Source organism: Vitis vinifera, chromosome 5 (genome assembly GCF_030704535.1).
Source record: "Vitis vinifera cultivar Pinot Noir 40024 chromosome 5, ASM3070453v1".
Lineage (NCBI taxonomy): Eukaryota > Viridiplantae > Streptophyta > Magnoliopsida > Vitales > Vitaceae > Vitis > Vitis vinifera.
Window position 1 is genome coordinate 14,309,234 of NC_081809.1, and position 24,240 is coordinate 14,333,473.

General features: G+C 31.4%; 1 protein-coding gene and 1 long non-coding RNA gene across 6 annotated transcripts in view; both read right to left on the reverse strand.

Annotated features, from left to right (window-relative positions):
- LOC104878068 (probable LRR receptor-like serine/threonine-protein kinase At1g53420) overlaps positions 1 to 17,221 on the reverse strand; it is a 58,931-nt gene extending 41,710 nt beyond the window's left edge. Inside the window, exons 1-9 of one of the 5 annotated variants that reach the window (XM_059736975.1) lie at positions 16,604 to 17,220; positions 15,312 to 16,447; positions 14,718 to 14,752; positions 14,498 to 14,622; positions 11,753 to 11,821; positions 11,133 to 11,198; positions 10,362 to 10,402; positions 9,522 to 10,170; positions 8,298 to 8,470 (exon numbers count right to left, since the gene is read on the reverse strand). In XM_059736975.1, the coding sequence (XP_059592958.1) occupies positions 10,025 to 10,170; positions 10,362 to 10,402; positions 11,133 to 11,198; positions 11,753 to 11,821; positions 14,498 to 14,622; positions 14,718 to 14,752; positions 15,312 to 15,324 (495 nt within the window). In that variant the 5' untranslated portion in view covers positions 15,325 to 16,447; positions 16,604 to 17,220 and the 3' untranslated portion in view covers positions 8,298 to 8,470; positions 9,522 to 10,024. Of the gene's footprint in view, positions 1 to 8,297; positions 8,471 to 9,521; positions 10,171 to 10,361; positions 10,403 to 10,654; positions 11,199 to 11,752; positions 11,822 to 12,560; positions 13,061 to 14,497; positions 14,623 to 14,717; positions 14,835 to 15,306; positions 16,448 to 16,603 lie in introns of those variants that run through there. The other 4 variants (XR_002029372.2, XR_002029371.2, XM_059736976.1 and 1 more) reach the window with 4 other exon arrangements.
- Positions 4,323 to 9,515, reverse strand: LOC100855068 (uncharacterized). Its single transcript, XR_009465701.1, has 3 exons — positions 8,808 to 9,515; positions 6,549 to 6,745; positions 4,323 to 4,557 (listed from the first exon to the last, which is right to left on the reverse strand). It is a non-coding gene; the product is annotated as an uncharacterized LOC100855068 (long non-coding RNA).
- Positions 17,222 to 24,240: the final 7,019 nt, after the last annotated feature.

A 24,240-nucleotide genomic window follows, 5' to 3' on the forward strand; every position in this document is an offset into this window, starting at 1 on the left:
AATAACTTAAGATGAATTTTTAACTAAACTAGCATTCAAAGAACTTTAAAAAAGAATCTAACATGAATTTTTAACCAAACTAGCATACAAAGCACTTCAAAAAACTAATACAGAAATTCATCTTTCAAATTTATCTAGAAATTCAAACTCCAAAACTTATATACTACCTAAGGGAAAATCTAACAAGTTCATCACCATCATGAAAGGGAGATAGAGATTACTTGTCTTAAGGGGCAGAACAAGAGAAATGTCAATCTCATATAAGTACCAAATAGGTTGTTAAAAACATTGATTAAACCAATTGCTCTAACAACAAAAGCATAAGTTGATTTACATATTAAGGCAGAGAAGAAAAAACACACACTTCTTGTCATTGTCGTAGCTTTGAACTTATTAAACCCCACATTCCACATTATATTATTTCTTAAGAAAACCACAAAAATAATAAGAAACAAACAACTTTTGTAGTGGATTACTAAAATAGAGTTGGCTCTACCACTATGATTTAGTGCTTCCTTTTTTCCTCTTCTTTTGTTAATAGCCGATTTAAATATTAATTAAAGCATGCAGTTTACATAAGGGAAATCCTAGTGGGACCCTTGTTCACCTCTTTCTATTCCTTATAGAGTAAGACATCAAGCTACAGTTGGAAATTGACCTAAATCGCCAATAACTAACATGGGTTTTAGGTTAACAAACCAAAGCAAACTTAATGCAATCACATTTTAAGACTTCCAACACCCTTATTGAACCTAACCACATAGTGTAACTCATTATTGTGTGAATCACAACAACTATTAACAAAAAAATATAAACACATCATTTCTTTCTTGTTGCACAGGGTATACAACAATGATTGTGTAGGGACGAAATTTTTTTGAAAGTGACACAAATCTACCATCAAAGACAAAGCAATTCTACAACACAAACTGCTTAAAATACAATGGCATAAGTGAAGAGTTTTTTTAGCATATCAATGATTCAATAAGACGACTTTCAATGATTTCTTAACCACAAACTGCCACATACATGATTTTCATAACTCAAACCTAGGTACAAAGTCAAGTACAAGAAATCAAGCCAGTCTATGAGAAAAAAAAAAGAAAAATAAATAAATAAAAGAAAATTTCGAACAACCCAAATACATTATCTAGTAAGATAAGAATGCAATTGAGCGAAGTAACATAAAAGAGAAAAAAGAACATTATGAAAAGAGAATGACTCCTAGAACATTTGACCCACAACCCTATCATTAGTCTAGTTGGGATTGACGGGGCTTGAACCCGCAGCTTCTGCCTTGCAAAGGCATTGCACTGACCAATTGAACTACAATCCCACATAAATAAGGTCACAACTGTCAATATAGGTAACCAAACAAGTTGTACAAATAACACTTAACTCAATCTTCATAATAACAAATACTTAAGTTTAATTTCATTATATTGAATGACATACAATTCTTTTGTAGAAGTACTTATAAATCAAGTATCTTCAAATCAAACAAAACATGCTCATATCCATGCGCCGGGAAAAAATGATTCATATTAAGGCAGAAAAGTAAAAAAAAATATCAGTTACTATTAGATGTCAATCTCATATCCCACATCATATTATTTCATGCAGAAACCAAAAGAATGATCAGCCCAAAACCATAATGAATTCAAAATCATGAAAACAGGACTTGACATGGAACAAATAGTCTCTGTTAAAAAAAAACCTAAGAATACAAATAAATCTCAAGGCTATGCCCCACACTATAATGACAACAGTTACAAATTGAAGGGATTTGCACTATTACAAATTTAAGTGGTTTCCATAGTACATCCAACTTATACTACTTAAGAAATAGCAGAAACCAATAGAATTATTAGCCCAAAACCATAATGAATTCAAAATCATGAAAATGTTATCATGACTTGGCATGGAACAAATAGTCCCTATTCAAAACCTACAAATATAAGTAAATTTCAAGGCTATGGCCCACACCATAACAACAACAGTTACAAATTGAAGGGATTTGCACTATTACAAATTTAAGTGGTTTCCATAGTGCATCCAACTTATACTACTTAAGAAATAGCAGAAACCAATAGAATTATTAGCCCAAAACCATAATGAATTCAAAATCATGAAAATGTTATCATGACTTGGCATGGAACAAATAGTCCCTATTCAAAACCTACAAATATAAGTAATTTCAAGGCTATGGCCCACACCATAACGACAACAATTACAAATTGAAGGGATTTGCATTATTACAAATCGAAGCGATATCCATAGTGCATCCAACTTATACTACTTAATAAGAAATTGCAAAAACCAAAAGAATTATCAGCCCAAAACCATAATGAATTCAAAATCATCAAAATGCTTCCATGACTTGGCATGGAACAAATAGTCCCTATGCATATATAGTGTCAAGAGCCTCTTCCCCAAATTGATATAGGATATCACAACATCTCTCTAGCTTGGTTTTCCATTTTAGTTAATGGAACTAAAAATGTTGGTGGTTACAGAATTTACCAATGGCTAAATCTTTTGTTGAGATTGTTTTCCTCCACTTGCCTCTTACCATATTAAATGACAAATTCCTTTAATGTTGACGCATCTTAGAGGTCTGGTGAACATTCCTGCTCGTAGAGTAACATGAAAGAGGACTGTAGTTTGAGGTTCTAGATTCATGGGATGGTGGCCATGGATTTCTTGATAAGTAAAAAATCACCACAGGGATCTCTATAGGCTAATTGCTTGGTGTGTGGCATTTTGAAGGACATACTGAGATAGGTGATGACAACTTCCAAGGGTTCATGGGATTATGAGAACTACATTGTTTTTCTGGCTTATCATTTTAACCAACAGAATTAGCTCTCTTGTGCCATGAACTTAAGATGACTAAATGGAAGGTGGTTCCTTATTGTCCAATTTATAAAATGAGTGAGATTTATCATTTAAATGAGGGCATGATCTCAACCTCCATTACAATATATGGAATGATTTATCATTCAAATGAAAAAATACCGAGACGCATCATAGGTGCTTGAGTACGCATAATTTTCTAAAAAAATGAAAAATCTAAAGAAATTATAATTCCTCATGGAAACCATTCTCAAGACCATTTCTTTGAAGGGAACTACTAGCGACCTATAATCAAACACTTGAATTTTGGCTAAGTCAAGTTGCCCCACAAGCTAGTCTGCATGTCGTCTGCTGTCTGCTTGAGTGGCAACCAAGCCTTCACATGATCTCTCATCAAACTTTGGTCCATCAACTTGCATGCTGAATAGGCACTCGTGGGTGCAAAGCGTCATCCAATGCGACCTTGGTACCACATCATCCAAGTCAAGATGCTAACACACAACCCTATCCCTACCCCCTAATCCAATCCAAAGGAAAGGGGAAAAAGAAGAAGTAGCAAGCTACTCCCATGCGCACCCCTCCTTTGCGCTTCTAAGAGCTCAAATCATAGACCATTGCTCCAATTAATTCGATACTCCTTTCCATAACCCTATCCCTCCAACCCAAAGGAAGGGAGGAAAGAAGCAATCATTGACTGCTTCCATACCCTATTCAATACAAATCGTCCTGCATAAATTAAGCTCAGCCACAAATTTTTTATTGCCTAACAAGAGGAATGTGTAGCCATGGAAATAGAAAAAGAATTATACACGTATGTACACATATAATACATGGGTGCACACAATAAATGTAATGCATGTCTAGTGTAACTACAAAATGAAAGAAGAATATATTGATGTGTTAGCTAAACTTCTATTGTGGCATTTCATAAAAGCAAAATTTCCACCATTGCATTTCATAAAATGCAAAATTTCCACTGTTGCAGTTCATAGAAGCAAAATTTTGATTGTTGCATTTCATAAAAAAAAAATACATTACTTCTTCATATTGTTACCTGGATCTGAGGGCCTTTTTCCTAGCAGGGGATTTCTTGTCATTAGGGGATTTTTTGTTGTGACCAGTAGAGTTGGATGGCAGAGAATTGGTTGTAGCATTAAAAGATTTTGTTTCCATTGTCAACATCTTCAAAGATATTTTTCAAAAGTAATCAGACTGAATTAGAAGTAAAAATAAAAATATATCAATTCATCAAATTATTGAAGATAAAGTAAGATAAGAAAATATCAAGTTTTGCACTTTAATCTTTTACACTAAGGATAGATACAAAAAATGACACTGGCATAGACGACATATGTGAATACTGATCTACCTTAACAGATATACCTTATCTTGACGATGAAAAACTGTCAATGAAGACCTTTTTTCTTGTAGTGAATGATTTAGTCGAGAAGATGATAGATGATTTAAGGTCAAAAAAGAGATAAGATAATATCAAGTTTTGCACTTTAATCTTTTACACTAAGGATAGATACAAAAAATGTTCATAGGTCTTGAGGAATGGTTGAGTAAATACTAGCATGATGGATATACCTGGCTTGTGGCAGTAGAATAAATCTTTTCCTCAAACCTTCAACAATTTTCCTTAGCTCATGAAGCCCCTCTAGTCCAGAAATAGGAAGATGTCTCTTCAATGTGTCCATGCTAGACATAAAAAAAGGTTAAATTGTAATGGGTTATTCTTATGCAATCATTGGTTCAAAGAAAAAAAATCTTAAATAGGAAATCATGTTAGTTGTGCATTGACCATGTCACATAAATTTCCAACCAGAAAACAATACTGCATGAAACAAGAATTTAGAGTAAATAAAAAAAAAATTAAGGAAAGGAACTAACATCCCCATAATAAGAGGAGGTTTGAAGTAAATAGAAAAAATTTATTAAGGAAAGGAACTAACATCCCATAATAAGAGGGGGTTTGAGGGTAAGACAACTAGAAAGCTTGTATATTCATAGGATTCCATGCTTACATCCCTTCCTTTGAACAATTCAAACACAAAAGATTGTATCTTGCAATTTACTGCACATTCTAATACCTTTTTTCTAGTTCCTGTTTTTTAATGATCATATTTGAACTTCCTCATGTATTGATTTTTAATGTATCTAACATGCTCACAAAAACTTATTATGCCTTGCCTGGCTTAAATTCCCAAATACAAGAATAAATGAAATTCAATTATATTCCCCCAAACAATTCATGGAATGCCAACTTACATTTCAATTAGACCAAGGATTATAGCAAGTTCTTTGGTCATTATACTTATTTCTTGCCAATAGGAGAAACCGGTTTGGAGGTCAGGGGCCAAGAATATTTTTAAACCACCTATGTAGATTAGCCTAACCTAGACTAATATTGCTTTTGTTAGAATATGATATACAAAATATGGGTCCAATTCTTGATAACTTAAAACTTTAAGGAAAATTGATTACTTAACATAATCAGATTTTAGGTTATTTAGGGGTCTCGAGTTGAAATCACTCCCCCATTTATTTATTTGTCTAATTATATGTAATCACAAATGTATGATTTATCTACCACTACTATGATTTGGGAGGATTAAGATTTGTCTGCTACTACCATGATTTATGCCTCTCATTGCAAGTATAGGGCCACATGCATGCAATAGCAAAAAACTATTTTTTATTCTTTACCTTAAAAACAAGTTTTAAAAAACATAATCAAACATACCCATATTTTTATTTTTATTTAAAAAAAAATAGATGGAAACAATTCCTACTTGTGTTTCTAAAAATTATTTTTTATTTCATTTTAATTTTAAAAATTGTTTAAAAAATATAAAAAAATGTTTTTAATTATTATTTTTAAATTTTTGTTTTAAAAATAAATTATTATTTTTAGAATAAATCTTAGGTGTTTTTAATTATTTTTTTATATTAAATAATAATTTAAAATATAAATAATTTTTTGAAAATTTAATATGGGACACAAATTGGGTTTTTTTTTTCTTTTTTTTTTTCCCTTCAATTTGTTTAAGTTAAAGTATTGTAATTGATATTTAAGCTAAAAATTTAATCACCATGTACCCGGGTTGTGCCAAATTTATTTCTAACCTAAATTCGGCCATTGGCTTGCCCAACTTGAATTTTGAGCCTCACCTCGAATAAAAACGAAGCTCGAACCCAAACCCCTTAAAAATATCTGGACCAGGTTGGGCTAAGAATTAAATTCTTCATAATAGGCATCCAACCAACGGAATGAAAGTACCCAATGGACTTGCATTTTAGTTGGTCATTTTCAGTCTTTTGTTTGTTGAAATGAAAGGACCCAATGGGCTTGTATTTTTAGTTGGACCCTCCAATTATTTTTTTAACCTCATCCTAAATAGCCCAAGGACCCAAAAGAGAAAAAAAAAAAAAATTTGTTTTCTTTGAGAAGTATATCCCAACGCCTCCTAAATAAATTGTTTATATTTTACTATAAACTTTTATAAATAGAAATTTCAATATTATAATAAATAAATATTACTAGAAAAATGACTAATGAGAGTAAAATAGATATTTGAATCTAACTTGGAAAGTGAATAAATTTTCAAGAAGACACAAGGAACAGATCAAGCAACTATAGAATCAAAGTGCATATCAAATCAAGTGAAGCAAAGGACTAATGCACATACCTTCAACAATATCAATTTTTGAAAATTCTTCTGCACTGCTCTTAGCTACCATAAAACATTCCAAGCTACCAACTTTTTGTTGATGTATGTGGGCATTTCTTGCAGTAACCTCTTCTTCCATTTGTTCCATATGGAATTTGTCAAGCTTCTCAAACTCCTCAATGCGAGACTTGAGTTCCAGTTGCAAACTCCTTACTCTGGTTTTCGTTAGTGTGAAAAAAATACACCAATTATTAAAAAAATAAATTGCAAATGAGGTAATGCAAGAACAACTTAATACCTTGCTAGGTTATTAATGAAGTATGTCTCCAATATGGGTAAATAAGAGACTAGTCCAAGCGTAGGTGCCATGACATTATATCTTATAATGAAGTCATGCATTAAAACCTGACATGATAATAAGTTGTCATATTAGCACATGATAGATGAAAATAGAATTAAAACAATAATATAAACAATACATGTGACTCCACCAAACCTATTGCAAACCTTTTCAACCACAACTTCCATATTTCTCCATAGGAGTTGGATGAGTAGCATAAATAGCAACAATAACATTATCAGCAACAGCATACCATTATGTTTCCTGGCAGCCAAAACCATCAATTAAGATTTCCATTTGGATACATGACACCATATGCGTCAATTGGTTAATAGCAACATGGAACATAATGAATAAATATCTACTAAGTTTTGTTACAAGAACAGTTGAAAGGACACATGGTACCACTTTCAATGTAATTTTGAAACTAAGAGACATTTTCCTCAAGTCAACAACTAAGGTTTCAATAGTTGGATGAATTGCATAAATAAAATCAATAACATTATCAGTAACCGCATACCATAAGTTATCTAGCAGCCAAAAACCGGTGATTAAGCTTTTCAGAATGTCAAATATCAGGGTCTCATTATTAGACAATAGGTTTTTCTTTCGCTCTTTAGAAAACTTGTAAGAGTAATGCATCCGATTCAAGCATGCAGTTCAAGCAACCTTGGAGTTTTGAAACCAATATTAGACCCCAAAATGAGGACAATATTGAGAAGCAAAAAAGTATAGGTTTTAAAAGCAATCCAATGTGAGGCTACCCAATCAAGGATCAATACATTATCAACAAATCGTAAGTAACTCGAGATGGAGTATCCACCTTTGGAAGAACGCTCAGATTGGGCCTAGGACTCTCCCCAAGATTTAATTTACAAGATAGTGAGACTAGAGAAACCTTTGATTAATAAACATACATGATCAAACACGTCTTACTCTTCGAGACAGAAAAGCTCTTTCCAAGAGAGATCAAATAATACATCTATTTGCATAAGAAGAAAAAAAGATTAAAATCCTAAAAAAAAAATGGTCTATACAAAATAACTAATGTCAATATCTTTACTTAGAAAAATGACTAATGAGAATAAAATAGATATTTGAACCTAACTTGGAAAGTGAATAAATTTTCAAGAAGACACAAGGAACAGATCAAGCAACTATAGAATCAAAGTGCATATCAAATCAAGCGAAGCAAAGGACTAATGCACATACCTTCAACAATATCAGTTTTTGAAAATTCTTCTGCACTGCTCTTAGCTACCATAAAACATTCCAAACTACCAACTTTCTGTTGATGTATGTGGGCATTTCTTGCCGTAACCTCTTCTTCCATTTGTCCCATATGGAATTTGTCAAGCTTCTCAAACTCCTCAATGCAAGACTTGAATTCCAGTTGCAAACTCCTTACACTGGTTTTCGTTAGTGTGAAAAAAAATACACCAGTTATTAAAAAAATAAACTGCAAATGAGGTAATGCAAGAACAACTTAATACCTTGCTAGGTTATTAATGAAGTATGTCTCCAATATGGGTAAATAAGAGACTAGTCCAAGCGTAGGTGCCATGACATTATATCTTATAATGAAGTCATGCATTAAAACCTGACACGATAATAAGTTGCCATATTAGCACATGATAGATGAAAATAGAATTAAAACAATAGTATAAACAATACATGTGACTCCACCAAACCTATTGCAAACCTTTTCATTTATAATACCCAACAAGCTATAAATATGAAATAACTTGAAAATAATGTCTAATGCTAGGTTTTGATTTGTCTTCTTCCAAGGGCATGTGCTCAAAATCCTTTTAATCAAATATTTCATTTTGGTAATATATATCCCAAAAAACCTGTTTACTGGAAGAGGAAGGCTTCTTGATTCAACTAGTTGCTGCACATAATACATCTTTTGGTGTAGAGTTTATGCTTCTTACCTCTCATTGTCCAAGAAATTTTTCCTCCAACGTTTGAGTGTCTGGTGATAATGTATTCTTATGTTTTCCAGATGATTATTTTTTATTTAGGTCATGGCCAGTTTGAGTCTATCGGCTACTTATAATTATATTCAAGTTGCCACAAATTCTTCCTACTTCCTGCAATAGTTGGGAAACATACTTATTTATTATCCTTCTCACATGGTCACACCAAAGCTTGTGTCATAGATTTACATTACCTTGTTCACTTGATGTTCTCTGTCCAAAGTAGCATTTCCAGAAAATAAGGCCCAAAATTGTGAAAATGAAAACCAATACTGAAACTAGAACTGCAATGAGTATCTTCTTTTTTCCATTAGAAAGAGGCTTGAAATATATCAAAAATAAAAACAACAGTGTTAGCTTGAATGCTATGCTTAGCACACAATTCCATTCAATTGATGTTTTCTATAATAAGATTTCTTTAGCATTGCATATATCAGGGAGTAAATTGGTTAGAAAAATAAAATAAAATAGAGGAATTGAGCTGGTTTTCATGAAGTTGTTAAATAACTGTCTGAGGTTACAAAACTATTGATTTCATAATTTAACAGAATAACTTTATAGTTATTTGTCATAGCAGAACAAGTTGGGCAACAAAAAGGCACATCCAACTTAACTATGAAAGAGAAAGACTATGATATTTCACTAGGAATGAATAAGGCCTAAACTCACCAGATTCCACAGAAATAGCTAATATGAGAGGACCATAAGTTCCTCTGCTTGGTATAGCTGTTGTCCCCTTGCTAGCCCAATGAAAGCGGACCTCTAAAGTTTTATTCTTCACAACTGCTTTAAATTCTTTTACAACTACCTTTTCAACCCCTTGTGCTGCTTGTACAATATCAAAATCCTCCGATTCCAACTTTCCCTGCAATTAACTAATTAAATCAACTAACCTTCTATAACAAACCAAGCACCAATCTAATTTTTCCTATTATGAGTACCTGAATATAAACATTAAAAATATGTCTACCAAGGCTATGAAAGGATTTATTGCCTCTGATAATTATCTCTGCAAAGTGAATTTTTACTGTATAGTTCCCATCTGCTAAGCAGCGCCCATAGTAAGTAAAAGATAGAGGAGAAAGTCGTGCTCTGGTGTACAACCCAGAGTGGTTCATTCCAAGTACGGATACATTTTGTGCTATGTAATCATTTATGGTTCTGTTATGATCCTAGAAGTGTCCAGTGCTACTAAATCCCCAATAATCAGTCATAGGATGAAATTTTGCTGCACCTCCTTCATATTGATCCCCTTCATAAACAACATTTCCAACAGTAGATTTCTCTCCACCACAATTTATATGCAATGAATAACGATCTTAAGAAAACAGAAAAGTTATAGACGATGATCAGTTATTAAACATAAATAAATATATAAATATATAAATAAATAAAACTAAATTTTATGTCCTTGATGAGATGATATAATTTCATTTCAATACCAAAGATAAGTCCCAATCATCTAGGATAAAATAACTGAGAAATTCACCTCACATTTTATGTACTCACTTTTTTGACAAGGATAGTTTTCCAGGCACCCACCAAGTTCTCTGAATTAATGTAGCATTGGTCCAAAAAAGAAAGAAAAGAAAAGAAAAGAATCAATGTTGTGCAAGATAAAACATATACAAATTGCTTCCCTTCACACACAAATTATAAAGTAAAAAGCTTACAAGTTCCCCTCCTCAAAAAAGCTTTTGAACAAGTTCCTAATGAAACAAAAAAGAAGATAATTTAATGTAGGCAGTGAATGAAAGAAAAACTGCGCCTAAAGCTTGAAAAGGTTTAGTTTACTAAGAAATAGTTCTTGCAAGCTATCTCGACATGAAGGTAGTGCAGATTGCTCAGAGAAGTTACTGTAAGAAAGATCTATTTCACTGCAAAAACATAAATGACTCTTTAAACACAATATAACTCCATGAAAGCTAATATACAAAACACTATGAAAGAATTGTATAAGTTATAAGTGCTAAAGAAGATTGTATGCGGAATTTAATCTAATTTGCAACTAATAGCTAACAAATAGTTAGGAGCTTTTCTAATGAGAACATTTCTTTGACCCATTGCAGATAGAGGGATGCAAATAGCAAGAATAGAATCAGCAATCAAACTCCATAGAGGTCAGAGATGAATGTGTTCGTACAGGGGAGTTCATGTGTATGCATGTGTACAACCTTACCTGTGTATGGTTGGGTAGATAAAAACAAAGGTAATAGATAACAAAAGATGGACATCAAATCTCAAGCAAAATTAACTCAAGATGCTGGATGAAAAACATACGTGCGGCTCTGCCTTCCCTTGATTCCATCTAGAATATTTCCATTAAGCCGGTTGCCTGTCAGACACCTAATCGGCACGCAAAAATGGTTTATTGTTAAAGCTTTCCAACGTAACAGAACATGGGGAGCACAAAATAATAATGAATGTAGATGTAGAAAAACCTATTAAAGAAAATGAATGTAGATGTAGAAAGAACTATTAAATAATAATGCACTGACAGGGAATTAAACCTAGTTATGAACTATGGCAGGGTACTATTTTACCACTAGACCACTAATGCAACTTTTGTTATTATCTCAAGATGTTCTGCAGGAGAAGATGGAGAAAAAATTGAAATTTTCACAAGGGTAATCCCCATAGGTATTGAAAGCCCTTGCCCCAAGTGATGCAGTCTCTTAATGCACCAGACTTGTGGCCACCTCCATAACCCATATAGCTGGGGGCAAGTGAGTATACCTGCTACTCATAACCAGGCAAATGTATGACCCCAAAACAATTATAAGAATGAACTAATAGTGTATAGTTTTAACCCCTCTATCAATTTTTATGATAGACACAACATAGATAGGGAAGACTTCTATGCATTACAATTACACATGTCCTAAGTTTCTGTTTCTTACATGACTTGCACGTTTGTTAGGCCATCAAGATTTGGAATCTCTCCGTTCAACTTGTTGAAGCTGAGATCTCTGTGAGAAAACAACAGTACAAATGTCATAATAAAGCACCAAATTAGAAGTTCAGCCAAATGATGGCTTAATTGAATTTGGTGCAATATAAATCTCAAGAGATAAAAGGTCATTAGTCTGAAGATAGAAGGGTAAAGAAAAGAGGCATAACTCATTGATAGACATAGAATTACTGACCCCTAGATCAGCCATTTATCCCCATTCTTAATAATAATAAAGTCAGGGTGTGTATATTATCATTTGAGGGCCAATTTAATCTCACAAAAGTATTTTGGCACAGAAAAACCACCCAACAAATTCAATAAGAGGGGGGGATGAATTACAAGAGGAAAGGATCCCTTCGCAAAAGGGACAAAGAAAAAAGAGCTTCCAACTAAGGAGTCAAAAGATAAAAATATAGTTTAGACCCAAAGGAGCTGGTAATTTCCATCAACATACAGTCTCCCAATATAGCTTTGGCCCATATTGTAAAATATTTGTCTTTCCTACTTTTTCTACCTTCATATGTAAAAATAAAAATGTAGAAAAAAAAAAAGGCACAATTTGCCTTAATGATTAAAGGTCAAGGGTAAAGGGAAGGAACAAGAAGAGGAAGCCCCTTACATGGTAGCCCACAATACAAGTTCTTACTGTAGAAAGCTAATGATACTTGACATAATCCACTACTCCAACCATTTAGGGACAACAAATTTGCCATAAAAGAAAAAGAAAGAGGAAAAGAAATGCATGGTAGAGTTACAAAAATCTCAATTCTGTCATCTCTACTATATATGTGGGGATTGGTCCTGAGATATTACAACCCCTCAACATCCTGCAACATAAACTAAGTCCATGTAAGTACTAGTGCTAGAGAGTGTGAATTACTTTGCTTTAGAGCATTTTTTTAATCATAAATACCACTTAAAACCTGTACATTCTTTTCATGCTTCTTAGGGGTGGAAAAGTGGAACCCTCTCCATTTAAGTCACTAATTCTTCTGCATAGAATCCCATGAAGAAAAAAAATGGCAAAATGCTACTCTTGTCAGTAATATACTGCATTTACACAACTCTCTTAGATTAATTTTTTCAGAAAGTGGAAGAAAGATGATTAATTCCAAATCATTGTATTAGCTTTTACCAGTGTCTTGATGCAACAATATGGCCATTGTTACTCTAATGAATGAAGGAAAACATCCACCAAGGAAAATGAATTCCTTTATAAAATTTGAGTTTCTTCTGTACTCATCGTGCCTTTCAACTGGGATTGATATGAATTAAGGAAAAAAGAAAAATCAAACACCCTTGGTTGTTGGAAAAAAATATTAATCTTTATAAGAAAGACATTTATATTTTGATCAACAATATAACTAAATCCCACCCTTCCATATGCTCTACATCCATTCTATTAGAATGTGGTATTTGCAGAATAATTCCTTTGCCTTTCCCAGCAAAGAAAATCAACTAGAGAAGACAGAATCATAGATTCGGCTGTAGTGCATCAACTGAATGTGGCTCATGACAACCCAAAAGATTGGTTTTGAATCCATGGATACAGGTCCTTTTAATACCTTTGCAGCACCAGTGCTGCTGGGAATAATGTTGAAGGAGGCAGCTCTGCCACCTCTCCAATCCTAATGGTTTTCTAAATCCATGGTAGTTGTGGTACGTGTTTAGCTGGAACCAGAAAGATTCAGTGATAGAACCATCCCTACAATTAATTTTATTATTATTATTATTATTATTATTATTATTATTATTATTATTATTATTATTATTATTGTGTAACTAATCAAAAGGGAAAGCAGAAACTTTATTGGCATGCAGAGTAACATGATAGAGCCAATTAGAGAAGCTCTAATTTTTTATTGGACTGAGGAAGTGTTAGAATCCAGGTTTATTGTCCTGATTTTTTTCTAGGTGACTTAGGTCAAGCATGCTTCAAGTATGAAGATAGGTGGGCAACTATCTCAGCAAGATCATGGACAGAATGACCTTCAGCCTTGTTCTCAAACAGAGAAAGGAAAAAAAAACAGAAAATTAAGACAATCCCAATAATGATGTATTAGTTAAATTACAGTTCTGTAAGATTAGGTACAACTTATAGATTTCCTTTTGTATATTTATACCCAAAGTTAAAAAGTAAATAACCTACATTTCATGATAACAACAAAAATAAAAATAGAAGTATCTATTTTAAAAAAACAAAAAGAAATTGAGCAGAGTGTATCAATATGTTACTAGTGCCTTATTTTTCTAGTACATGATGAAGCATGTATAACCTGCAGCCAATTTTCTGAAAGCAACCTGCAGCCTTATTTTCTACCACTTTCTATACAAAATATTTAGCTAGAGATCAAGAATCAAATGTCAGTTGTATTATAGCCTCGAATTATGTGGGTTAGGCTTTTTTTAACAATGGAAAATCATGATTTTCGGAGGCATGTTTCTACCAGTGATAGACCAATGTTGAGCTAAAATGACCACTGAACTTAAAAATAGTTTTTTTTTTCTTGCATTGCGCTATCCTCCTTTTGCTTCGGTTAGTTGGGTATTCATTTAGAGTGGACAACCAGGCAATTGCCTCCATTGAGACTTCCTACAACTCCAAAAGTATTTCCAACTTCTTCCTTAGTAAGCTATTAGTAGAAATGGCAGATATAAATAGATTGAGAGAGAGAGAGAGAGCATCACATACCCGGCCCTAGAACTCAGTTTACTAAACTGCTCCAAGATAGACATGAGGCATGTGTGTCTTAAGGAAATAGCATGGAAGGCTTCTGAAAGCTCATGCATTCTTGAAACATTTTCCAGTGATATATCCTTGAAAATAAAAATAAAAGAGTCACCAGGTGTCCACAATCTGATTCAAAGCAGTAAAGGAATTCATATCCAAAAAATCGAGCTCCTTAACTCACATGGGCAATGGTACACTCACAGGGACGCTTTATCCCTGCAAGAGATACTGATCAGTAGCTATGAGGAGATCTTGTGCAATATCCAATATAATTTCTACAGATCCAGTGTATAAAAATCTGTACAAAAATAGAATGTCAATAAATAAGAAAAGCTCAAGTCAATTTGGAGATGGAGCAGTGATGCAGACAAGATTTAATTTCCATCTGAGTTGTCCAAGGCCTAATCTGGTTCTTGGTGTTAAACCTCATTCAGATAGATCAGGAATCATTGTCCTTCTGCAAGATAAAGCTAGAAGTAGAAGGTCTTCAAGTTTTCAAAGATGATAAATTGTTTAGGATGTTGACTAGATAGAATTGAAAAGGAGAATAATGGAATCAAGGTGTAATTTTTTCTTCTCTCTAATGCAATAAGACAACAATAGACAATGATAAACAAGTTAAAATCTTATTTATTCAAAGCAAGTCTTCAAGGGGCATATTGTTTCAAAAGAAAAAGAAAAAATTTAATGACATTAATCAGAAATCTTCCAGAGTCAAAAGCCCCCAAATGATGTGACAATCATATTCAAGTGTATTGATATTTACCCACCTCACCAACATTGCTCATGGCAAAGAAAAGTGTCCCTGCAACAAGGAGTGTATCACCAATTAGAGGTTTCAAACCTTCTAAGAGACAAATACAAGTTTGTGTGATAGTTGATACTGTACTAATAAATAATAATGTAAAATTTTCAGTAATGAATTAGAAAATGCCTCAATGACAAAACAAAGCTCTAGTTCTAGAATTTTCAGGTGGATTAAGTCATACTCTATTTTGCTGAATTTCATGATAGTTATGCACTAATTCTTGGAAGATAAAGGTTTTTGGCACCATAAAAATATGTCGCACATAACAGTCTATGCATGCTTTAGACCTTTAAGTTCAAAAGAGAGAAGAGATCATGGTGATACTGTTTTTGTCCAAAGCCTAGATTCAGAAACTTCCATTTTCAAGGCTATCTTTCACTAAAAATTGCTACTTATCTGTTTCTGTTCATTTAGTCATGAAAAAAATCATTATAATAATTGAATTGATGAATGGTAGGATGAGAAGGGAGAGGATTTTTACCTTTAGCTTTGATAGGGTTTCTATCATGGATTTGAGCAAGTTGATGTCTATGAATTTCTAGCCCAGCCTTTTTTTTTTTTTTTTTTGATAGGTAAAAAAAGTTCATGGTAAATCAAAATACCAAAGAACACGATGAAATTTCAAAAATTCAAAACCTAGAACTTTCTTACAGGTAGTTTTATTTGACTTAAAAAGATTAAAAAACTATCTGTTTTTTTAATTACAATTTCTGCACAACTAAACAGCACATTAACAAACCGAATGGACTAAAAAAAACAGATCTACAATAACCATGAAAGAATCATCATCAAAAACTAATTCCCCAAAACAAAGAATCAGACCCGTGGAGAGAATAAATTAAAAATTAAAAATTAAAAACCAAAAAAGAACAAATCATAAAAAATAAAAACAAAAGGACTCGGATCCAATTTTCTAAGAACCCTATTATTATTCTTGGTTTAAACCAAAACCTACGAATTTCATCACAATCATCAAGAACCCGGATTCATAACTCACCTGTAGGGGGGCGAAAGTCTACCGATCCCGGCGAGCAAACTCCCAAGAACCTGATGCGAGTCCCTCTATCTTGCAGCAAACCTAAAGACTCAGACCTCTCGTGCTTCTTCCGTGAGAGAATAAATTCAAAATTAAAAAACCAAAAAGGAACAATTCATAAAAAACAAAAGGGCTCGGAGACCAAATTTTCCAAGAACCCGACTATTTTTCTTGGTATAAAGCAAAACCGACATCATCAAGAACCCGGTGGGATTCAACTCACCTGTAGGACGGCGCAAGTCTGCCGATTCCGGCGAGCAAACTCCCAAGAACCCTGATGCGAGTCCTCTATCTTGCAGCAAACTTAAAGACTCCGACCTCTCGTGCTTCCTCTCCTCTCCTTGAAGAAGTCCTTCCGATCCCAAGGCAGTGGTTTTGACAGCATGAAAACCCAGTCAATCGCAAGGGCAGCCCCGCCCCTAGCTTAATCAGCCAACCACACAACCCTGACCCAAATCTAAGGTTTCCAAAATCCCACAACCACAAAACCACTACGCAATAAGTTGATTCCCCGAGCTTCCACACCGAGATCGAACCAAATCACACCGTGCCCTAGCCTCTCGGCCAATAAAACTCAAAAGTCCTCCGCCTTTCACTTCCCCTTCTTTCCGCCGCGCCCTAGATTCCACTTCGGGGAGACGCCACCATAGATGAGACACAAAAGCCTCGGCTTCCTACCTCCAGTTTCTTTCACTTTCTAAGCTAGCAGGGGAAAAAATTTGTTTGGAACGAGAAGGTGAGATCGTGACGACAATAAGGTCCATAAAAGAGAAGAGGAGAAGAAAAAGAGGTGAAAGAGAGGAAAGTCTCGAGACTAAAGAATGAGTATGGTATATCTATATATCAGATCATCGGCTTCACTTAACCAGAATTTATATAATATTTTCATGTCCCAATAATTAATTTCATTTGTCCTAGTTTATTTATTTTCAAGGTCTATTTAGCCATGTTTTTTTAAACTTAAACATAAGGTAATTTTTAATTTAAAGATCGTTTCTAAATTAGTGAGAGAAAAAATCATAACTAAAAGTTCATTTGACAGTAATTCTAATAAAAATATTGTTCTTAAAAGTGTTTTGTCTTTATGAAAAACAGTTTTATGAGAATCAGAAAAAATGATTCTAATAATGTTTTTGATAATATGTTGTATAAGTATAAAAACATTTTTAATATTAATAAATTACCAAAAATTATATATAATTTTAATTACAAAAAGAAAATAGTATGATAAACAAAAAACTTTTCAAAAGAATATATATATTGTTAAAAAAAACTAAAAATAAATTTTTTATTTAAATAAAATTTTGAAAAATGTTTATAAAAGGATTGAATAAAAGATAATTTTGAAAATAAAATAATATATGATTACCTATTAATTTCTCAAAAAAAAAAAAACTTTTCTAATTAAAATTAATAATTTTTTATCATTATAATAAAATTTTAAAAAATATTTACGAAAAAACATCTAAATCAATAAATAAAAAATAAACATTAAATAAAAGATAATTTTCAAATAAAACAATACATGATTGCCCAAAACCCACACGATAGAACCCCAACTTATAGCAGATTGAGTACATATCGTCTTCCACTTTGAATAGCTTCATGTATTCTTGTTGTTTGTCATATCCCATTCTACGATGAACTCCTCCTTCTACTTTGGCTTCTCATGGACCAATCATCGAACACTTGGTGAATGCAAACACAGTGGGAACTGAGAACACTTGGTGTATTGCTGATTTCAACTCCTGAAAATCAAATGAGCTTCCTCCATAGACCAAGGATTTGAATACTGATATTATGATCGGAAAAACTGACCTATTACAACATGCATAAATGGGACAGTTGTTCTTCTCAATTGAAATTGTTGTTCCCATTATGCTTCCCTCAACCTCAACACAAAGGTCGTAAATAGGCTTAACCACACGGTTCAAATATGCATTCTCATTCGGAATTGATGGCAACATAGGGAGACCTATGTTTTCATCAATATTAATTCTCAAGAACTCGAGTAGATAGAGGCTGAGGTAGAATAATTTGCAATCCGAATTGGGCATAGAATCTTGAATCCAAATGATTCGATTTCTGGCTGAACAGAGGGTCTTCCTACTATGCAGTCTCGGATAGAGAGCGATGGATGAAGAGAATGAAGGAGAGAGGTATGAGTGAAAGGGAAAGGAAGGTATCGGGAATCACTTGGGGGCATTTTTGGAATATTTCAAATTTTTTGAAGTGTTTTTTTTTAAAAAAAAACACCTGTCAAGTGATTCTCTAAAAATCACTTTAAGTGTTTTTCTGGATTTTCAAAAGTGTTTTTAAAATTTTGCCAAACACCTTATTTTTCATCCCAAAAACACTTAAAAGTGTTTTTAAAGGTAGAAACACTTTTGAACATCATTGCCAAACAGGCTCTAAATTTTTTTAAAATAAAAGTATTTGACAAGATGTTTTAAAAAATAGTTTTTTTAAACAAAAAAAAAAAACAGTTTTTTTAAACAAAAAAAAACAGTTTTTTTAAACAAAAAAAAAACAGTTTTTTAAACAAAAAAACTCATTTATAAATTTAATTTTTAATAATATAAAATCAAATTCAAGTTAAGTCATGTTAACAAAATAAAAATTAAATCTACAATTATCTATAAATTAAAGATAAATAAATTTTTTTTAATTATAAAACAATTTTTTTATTCTAGTGATATAAACATTACTAAAAGATAAAAATAATTTTAATATTCAACCATGATTTCTCATGCTTGTTTTTAAAAACCATTTTTAAGTTAAAAAATAAAATAAAATATTTATAAAAATAAGGGCATTTGGCAAGTTATTTTTATAAAACGATTTTCTTGGATAAATATTTTAAAAAATATATATATATTTTCATTTTGTAAAAATAAATAAAATTAAATTTATATAATATTAATTAATTAAATTTAATTGAAGTCTTATTGAAAATGAAAATAATTTTGTAATTATAAATATATTAAAAAAATAGATTGTTTTTAGTAAAATATAAATACTAATATTATAATAAAACCATAAATAATATTTTTAGTAGAAAATATACTATTTTATTATATATTAGAAACATAAGGATATTAACATCTTTGTATTTTTTTTTTTTGTTAAAATGAATAATACTAATTGTCAATAGGATTTTATTTAAAATGAATAATGAATAAAGTTTTTTTTTAACATATAAATGAGCAAGTTTTTTATTACACATGCGCACATTTAATATTAAATTTTGAACATAATATTCTACAATGTTTTGATTTAATCTAAAATTAATTGGGCCAATATTTTTATTACAAATCATTCTTAAAATTAAATGATTTATTAAATAATTAAAATTATTAATCATGCCTTACTTAATTTATAACCTATTTACCTAGTGAGAAAATTTTCAAAAGAATAGTTGTGTGTATGGGTTAAATAGTAAAGTTATGACTCATGATATATATGTTTTTTTTTTCAATGATTAGATTTATTTTTGAGTTGCAAATTATTTCAAAAAAAATTTAAACTCATTAATAAATTCAATAAAAAGTACCACTTGATTTGAAGTTCATTTTTCTAGTGAAAAAAAAATTATAAAACAATAATTATGTGCATAAAATAAATAATAGAGTCATTATAAACCAATTTTTATTCATAAATTTATGGTTTTAATAAGTTTATTATTTGAGTTTTAAATTATTTTAAAAAATTATTAGAGTTGTTAATGAATCCAATATATGAAGTCTTATTTAATTTGAAGTTCATCTGCCTATTGAAAAAAAAAATCATAAAATAATAATTTTATATAGAAGAGAAACAATAAAGTTGTTTTAAACCAATTTTTATTTATAAATTTCTGATATTAATGAGTTTATTATTTAAGTTTTAAATTATTTTTTAAAATTAATAGACTTGTTAACAAATCTAACATATTAAGTCTTATTTAATTTGAAGTTAATTTGCCTAACAAAAAACAAATCGAAAAATAATGATTCTATGTAGAAGAAATAACAGAATGTGTGTTTTTTTATTAGTTTTAAAAATCGATGAAAACAACTTTTACTTGTTATTTAAAATTTATTATCTATTTCACTTTGATTTTAAAAATTAGAATCAGAGAACAATAATTAAATGGTATTATGAATTTTTAAAAACAATTTTATGTTTCTAAAAAACAAAAAGTTGTTTTTAAAAACTCTGCTAAACAGGCTCTAATTTTTTAAAAATGTTTTTAAACTAAAGAACAAGAAAGAGTTTTATGATGTTTTATTAAAACCTAAATCATACTTTTAAAATAAATTTTGGTCTATAGCTTATTAATATTATTGAGTTCCTTCTTAATATTAATTAAATTGGTTTTTGAGTTTTAAATTATTTTTAAAAATTAATAAATTTTATGTGTCAAGTATAATTTGATTTGAAATTTATTTGTGTAATGAAAAATTTTAAAGAAATTAAAAAAATAGAAAAATACATGTAATATAAAGGAAAATCATATTTTAAAATTTTTTATATCAATATTATATCGTAAAAAGAGAAAGGGAATGGGATCATATTCAATTTTATTTCTTTTTATTATTTTTCTAAAATTTTATGTGTTTTACTACTGTTTTTAAAAACTGGTGAAAACAATTTTTACTTGTTCTCTAAAAACTATTCTTTATTTCACCTTGTTTTTAAAATCGTTTCCTAAGAACAACGGTCAAATAGTGTTCAGAATTTTTAAAAAAGGTTTTTTGTTTTTTTTATAAAGATTGTATGATATGTAATAAGACAAACATTGATATAGACTAAAAAACATTAGAAGATAGTTTCACTATACACAAGATACTATAGATCCAAAGGTATAGAGATACAACATTCCTATTACTTCCAATACATAAGTACTTCATCATAGTGGGAGGTTTATACTCTATATTATGATGAAGCAATGAGTATGTTGGTGCTCATAACTCGACAAGGAGCTATGAATGATAGTTAGAATCGTTATAATTTTAATGTAGTCTGGGTTCTTGTAGAAGCACCCGAAGGGATAAAACCCATAAGTGGAAGTTGGTCTACAAAAGGAACAAAGGAGTAGATGGAAAGCGGTTAGGTTGTAGCTAAAGTTTATAGTTTGAACATTGTTTTGAATATAGGAAACCTTTTCACCAGTAGTTATAATCAAATCCATTAGAGTACTCCTATCCATTGTGGTGCATCTCATTTATGAGATATTACAATAAGATGTCAAGATAGTGTTCTTAAACTTTTATCTTGATATTAACATCTATATGATGTAACCATATATTTTCATAACAAATGGTCTTGTGTGTACAAGAATGTGAAGGGAAGTGTGGTAGTGCTCTAAGATCTTGTAGGTAGATAACAATCTACTCTTTGAGAATGATGTAGAGATATTTTCATCAACCAAGATAAGTTTTTCTACTCAATTCTACAAGGGACACCATCTAAGTTTATCTATCTAAGTTTATTGTTTGTTCCTTTGGTTATTCATCATTGGGACACCATCCTAAGTTCTAAGTTTATTCTTTGTTTCTTTGGACTTTTATCATTGGGATGCTATCATAGGCTACATCTAAGTTAATTATTTATTCATTCATTTGGTTTCTAATTATTGTGACACCATCCTAGGTTCAATCTAATGTTATTCTTTATTTCTTTAGACTCTTATCATTGTGGTACTATCCTACCTTGTATCTAACTTAATTCAATTTTCCTTTGGACTCTTATCTAAATTTATCTATGTTCCATTGGCTTCTCATTATTGGGACACCATCATAGGTGTAATCTAAGTTCATTATTCGTTCCTTTGGATCCTTATCATTAGGACGTTATCCTGGGTCCTATCTAAGTTTGTTATTTGTTCCTTTGGTTTCCTATCATTGGGATATCGTCATAGGTTCAATCTAAATTTATTCTTTGTTCCTTTGGACTCTTATCTTTGGGACATCATCCTAGGTTCTATCTAAGCTTATTATTTGTCCATTCAGTTTCTAATCATTAGGACACCATCCTAGCCGCAATTTGAGTTTATTCTTTGATTCTTAGGACTCTTATCATTAGGATGTCATCTTAGGTTCTAGTTAAGTTTATTATTTGTTCCTTTTTTTTTTTTTTCTAATCATTGGGATACCATCCAAGGTTCAATATAAGTTTATTATTTGTTCCTTTGAACTCTTATCATTGGGACGCCACCCAAGGTTCTATCTAAATTTATTATTTGTTCCTTTGGTTTCTTATCATTGGAACACAATCCTAAGTTAAATCTAAGTTTATTCCCTATTCCTTTTAGAGTCATCATTAGGATGTCATCCTAAATTGTAATACCTAGCACCAATGAATTAAATAGGCAATAATGATTATCTTAGTACTTAACTTTAAACGTGCTTAATTAGATGTTAAAACTAGTTTAGTGTTAATCCTATTTAATTATGAATTAAACTTTGATTAATGTTAAGTTAGATTAGTTAATGACAACCTTGCTTATTAGGTTCTTAGGGGCTGATTATAATTATGAAAACCTAAAGGACTAATGGGTAATTATGGGTTTAATTTTTGATAACCTGAAAGACTAAAGTGCAAAATTGGGAAGTTGGAGTTAGTGGCAGCCAAGTGGCCTGCCACCTCCTACTTGGGTGGGTTGGTGGCCGCCATGTGGTCTGCCACCTTCTACTTGGCTGCATGGAGAGCCCTATATAAGGGCATGCAACTCATTTTGCACCATTTTACCTACAACAACTTGGGTTAGAGAGAGGATCTAGAGAGAAAAAGTGTAGATTTGAGGTAAGCAAGTTGTTTAATTTAGTGCTTTCGGTTCATTTTTGTTCCTAATGGTGTACTGAAACAAATTAATGGTAAATTTTTTGTAAAAGTTGAGTGTAATTAGTTATAAACATGTTTTAATTAAAAATCAAAATTAATTAAGGATTAAAGTATTTTAGCTTAAATATTTTATTAATGGTAAGATCAGCATAAATCTTTGTTTAATTTGGTTTAATTGAAAAATAGATTAGTAAACATGTTATTAATTAGGTTATTTGGACCCTTGGGATTTGTTAATGGGTTAGGCTTTAAGAAAATCAAAACAATTAGTGTTTGGTAATTAATTAGAGAATATTAATATGCATTATAAATATTGTTTAATTCAATTCAAATTTGATTTAAAAACCTGTAGGCATGTAGATTAGAGAACATTAGAATTAAAAATTAGCAACAGTAAATTGTATAAATTTTCATCATTAGGAAGTCTAAATTATGTGTTTCATTTCAATTCCTTGTAATAGGTAAAGATCGCCTACATAGAAGAATCATAGAAGGAAAGTTTGTGTAAGGTAGGGAATTTTATGCTAACCCATGGTGTATCTGATTTCTTTCCTTGAAAGATTTATTGGAAATTTCATGTCATTTCTATGATTTCATAAAATGTTTTAATGTGTCATTGCATCTCGGTTTATTGTGTTGAAATGTTACATTGAGATTGGAACTCATATTGGTATGAAGATTCATGGTTCTGTGTTGTGGAAATGGTTCATGGTGTGGTTGCATTGACAAAAGGATATGGAATAATCACAGATGATATTCAAAGAATTGATTGGTGGGAAGTATTTGTGCGATACTACAGACATTATCCTTTGATATATTATTTATGTGGGATCGTGGGTCCTTGGGTGAAAGTCCCTAAAGCCCTCGAGGAAGACACTCTGATGTGGGTGTATGGGGTTGGTCCTGCCCTTGGGTATGAGTCCCAAAAGGCACAGGGTATGACTTGCCCTTTGGTGATGTCCCAAAATAGTCATTATTATATTGATAATGTATCTTGTGGAGCATTGATATATGATATATAGATTGGTGGGGGTG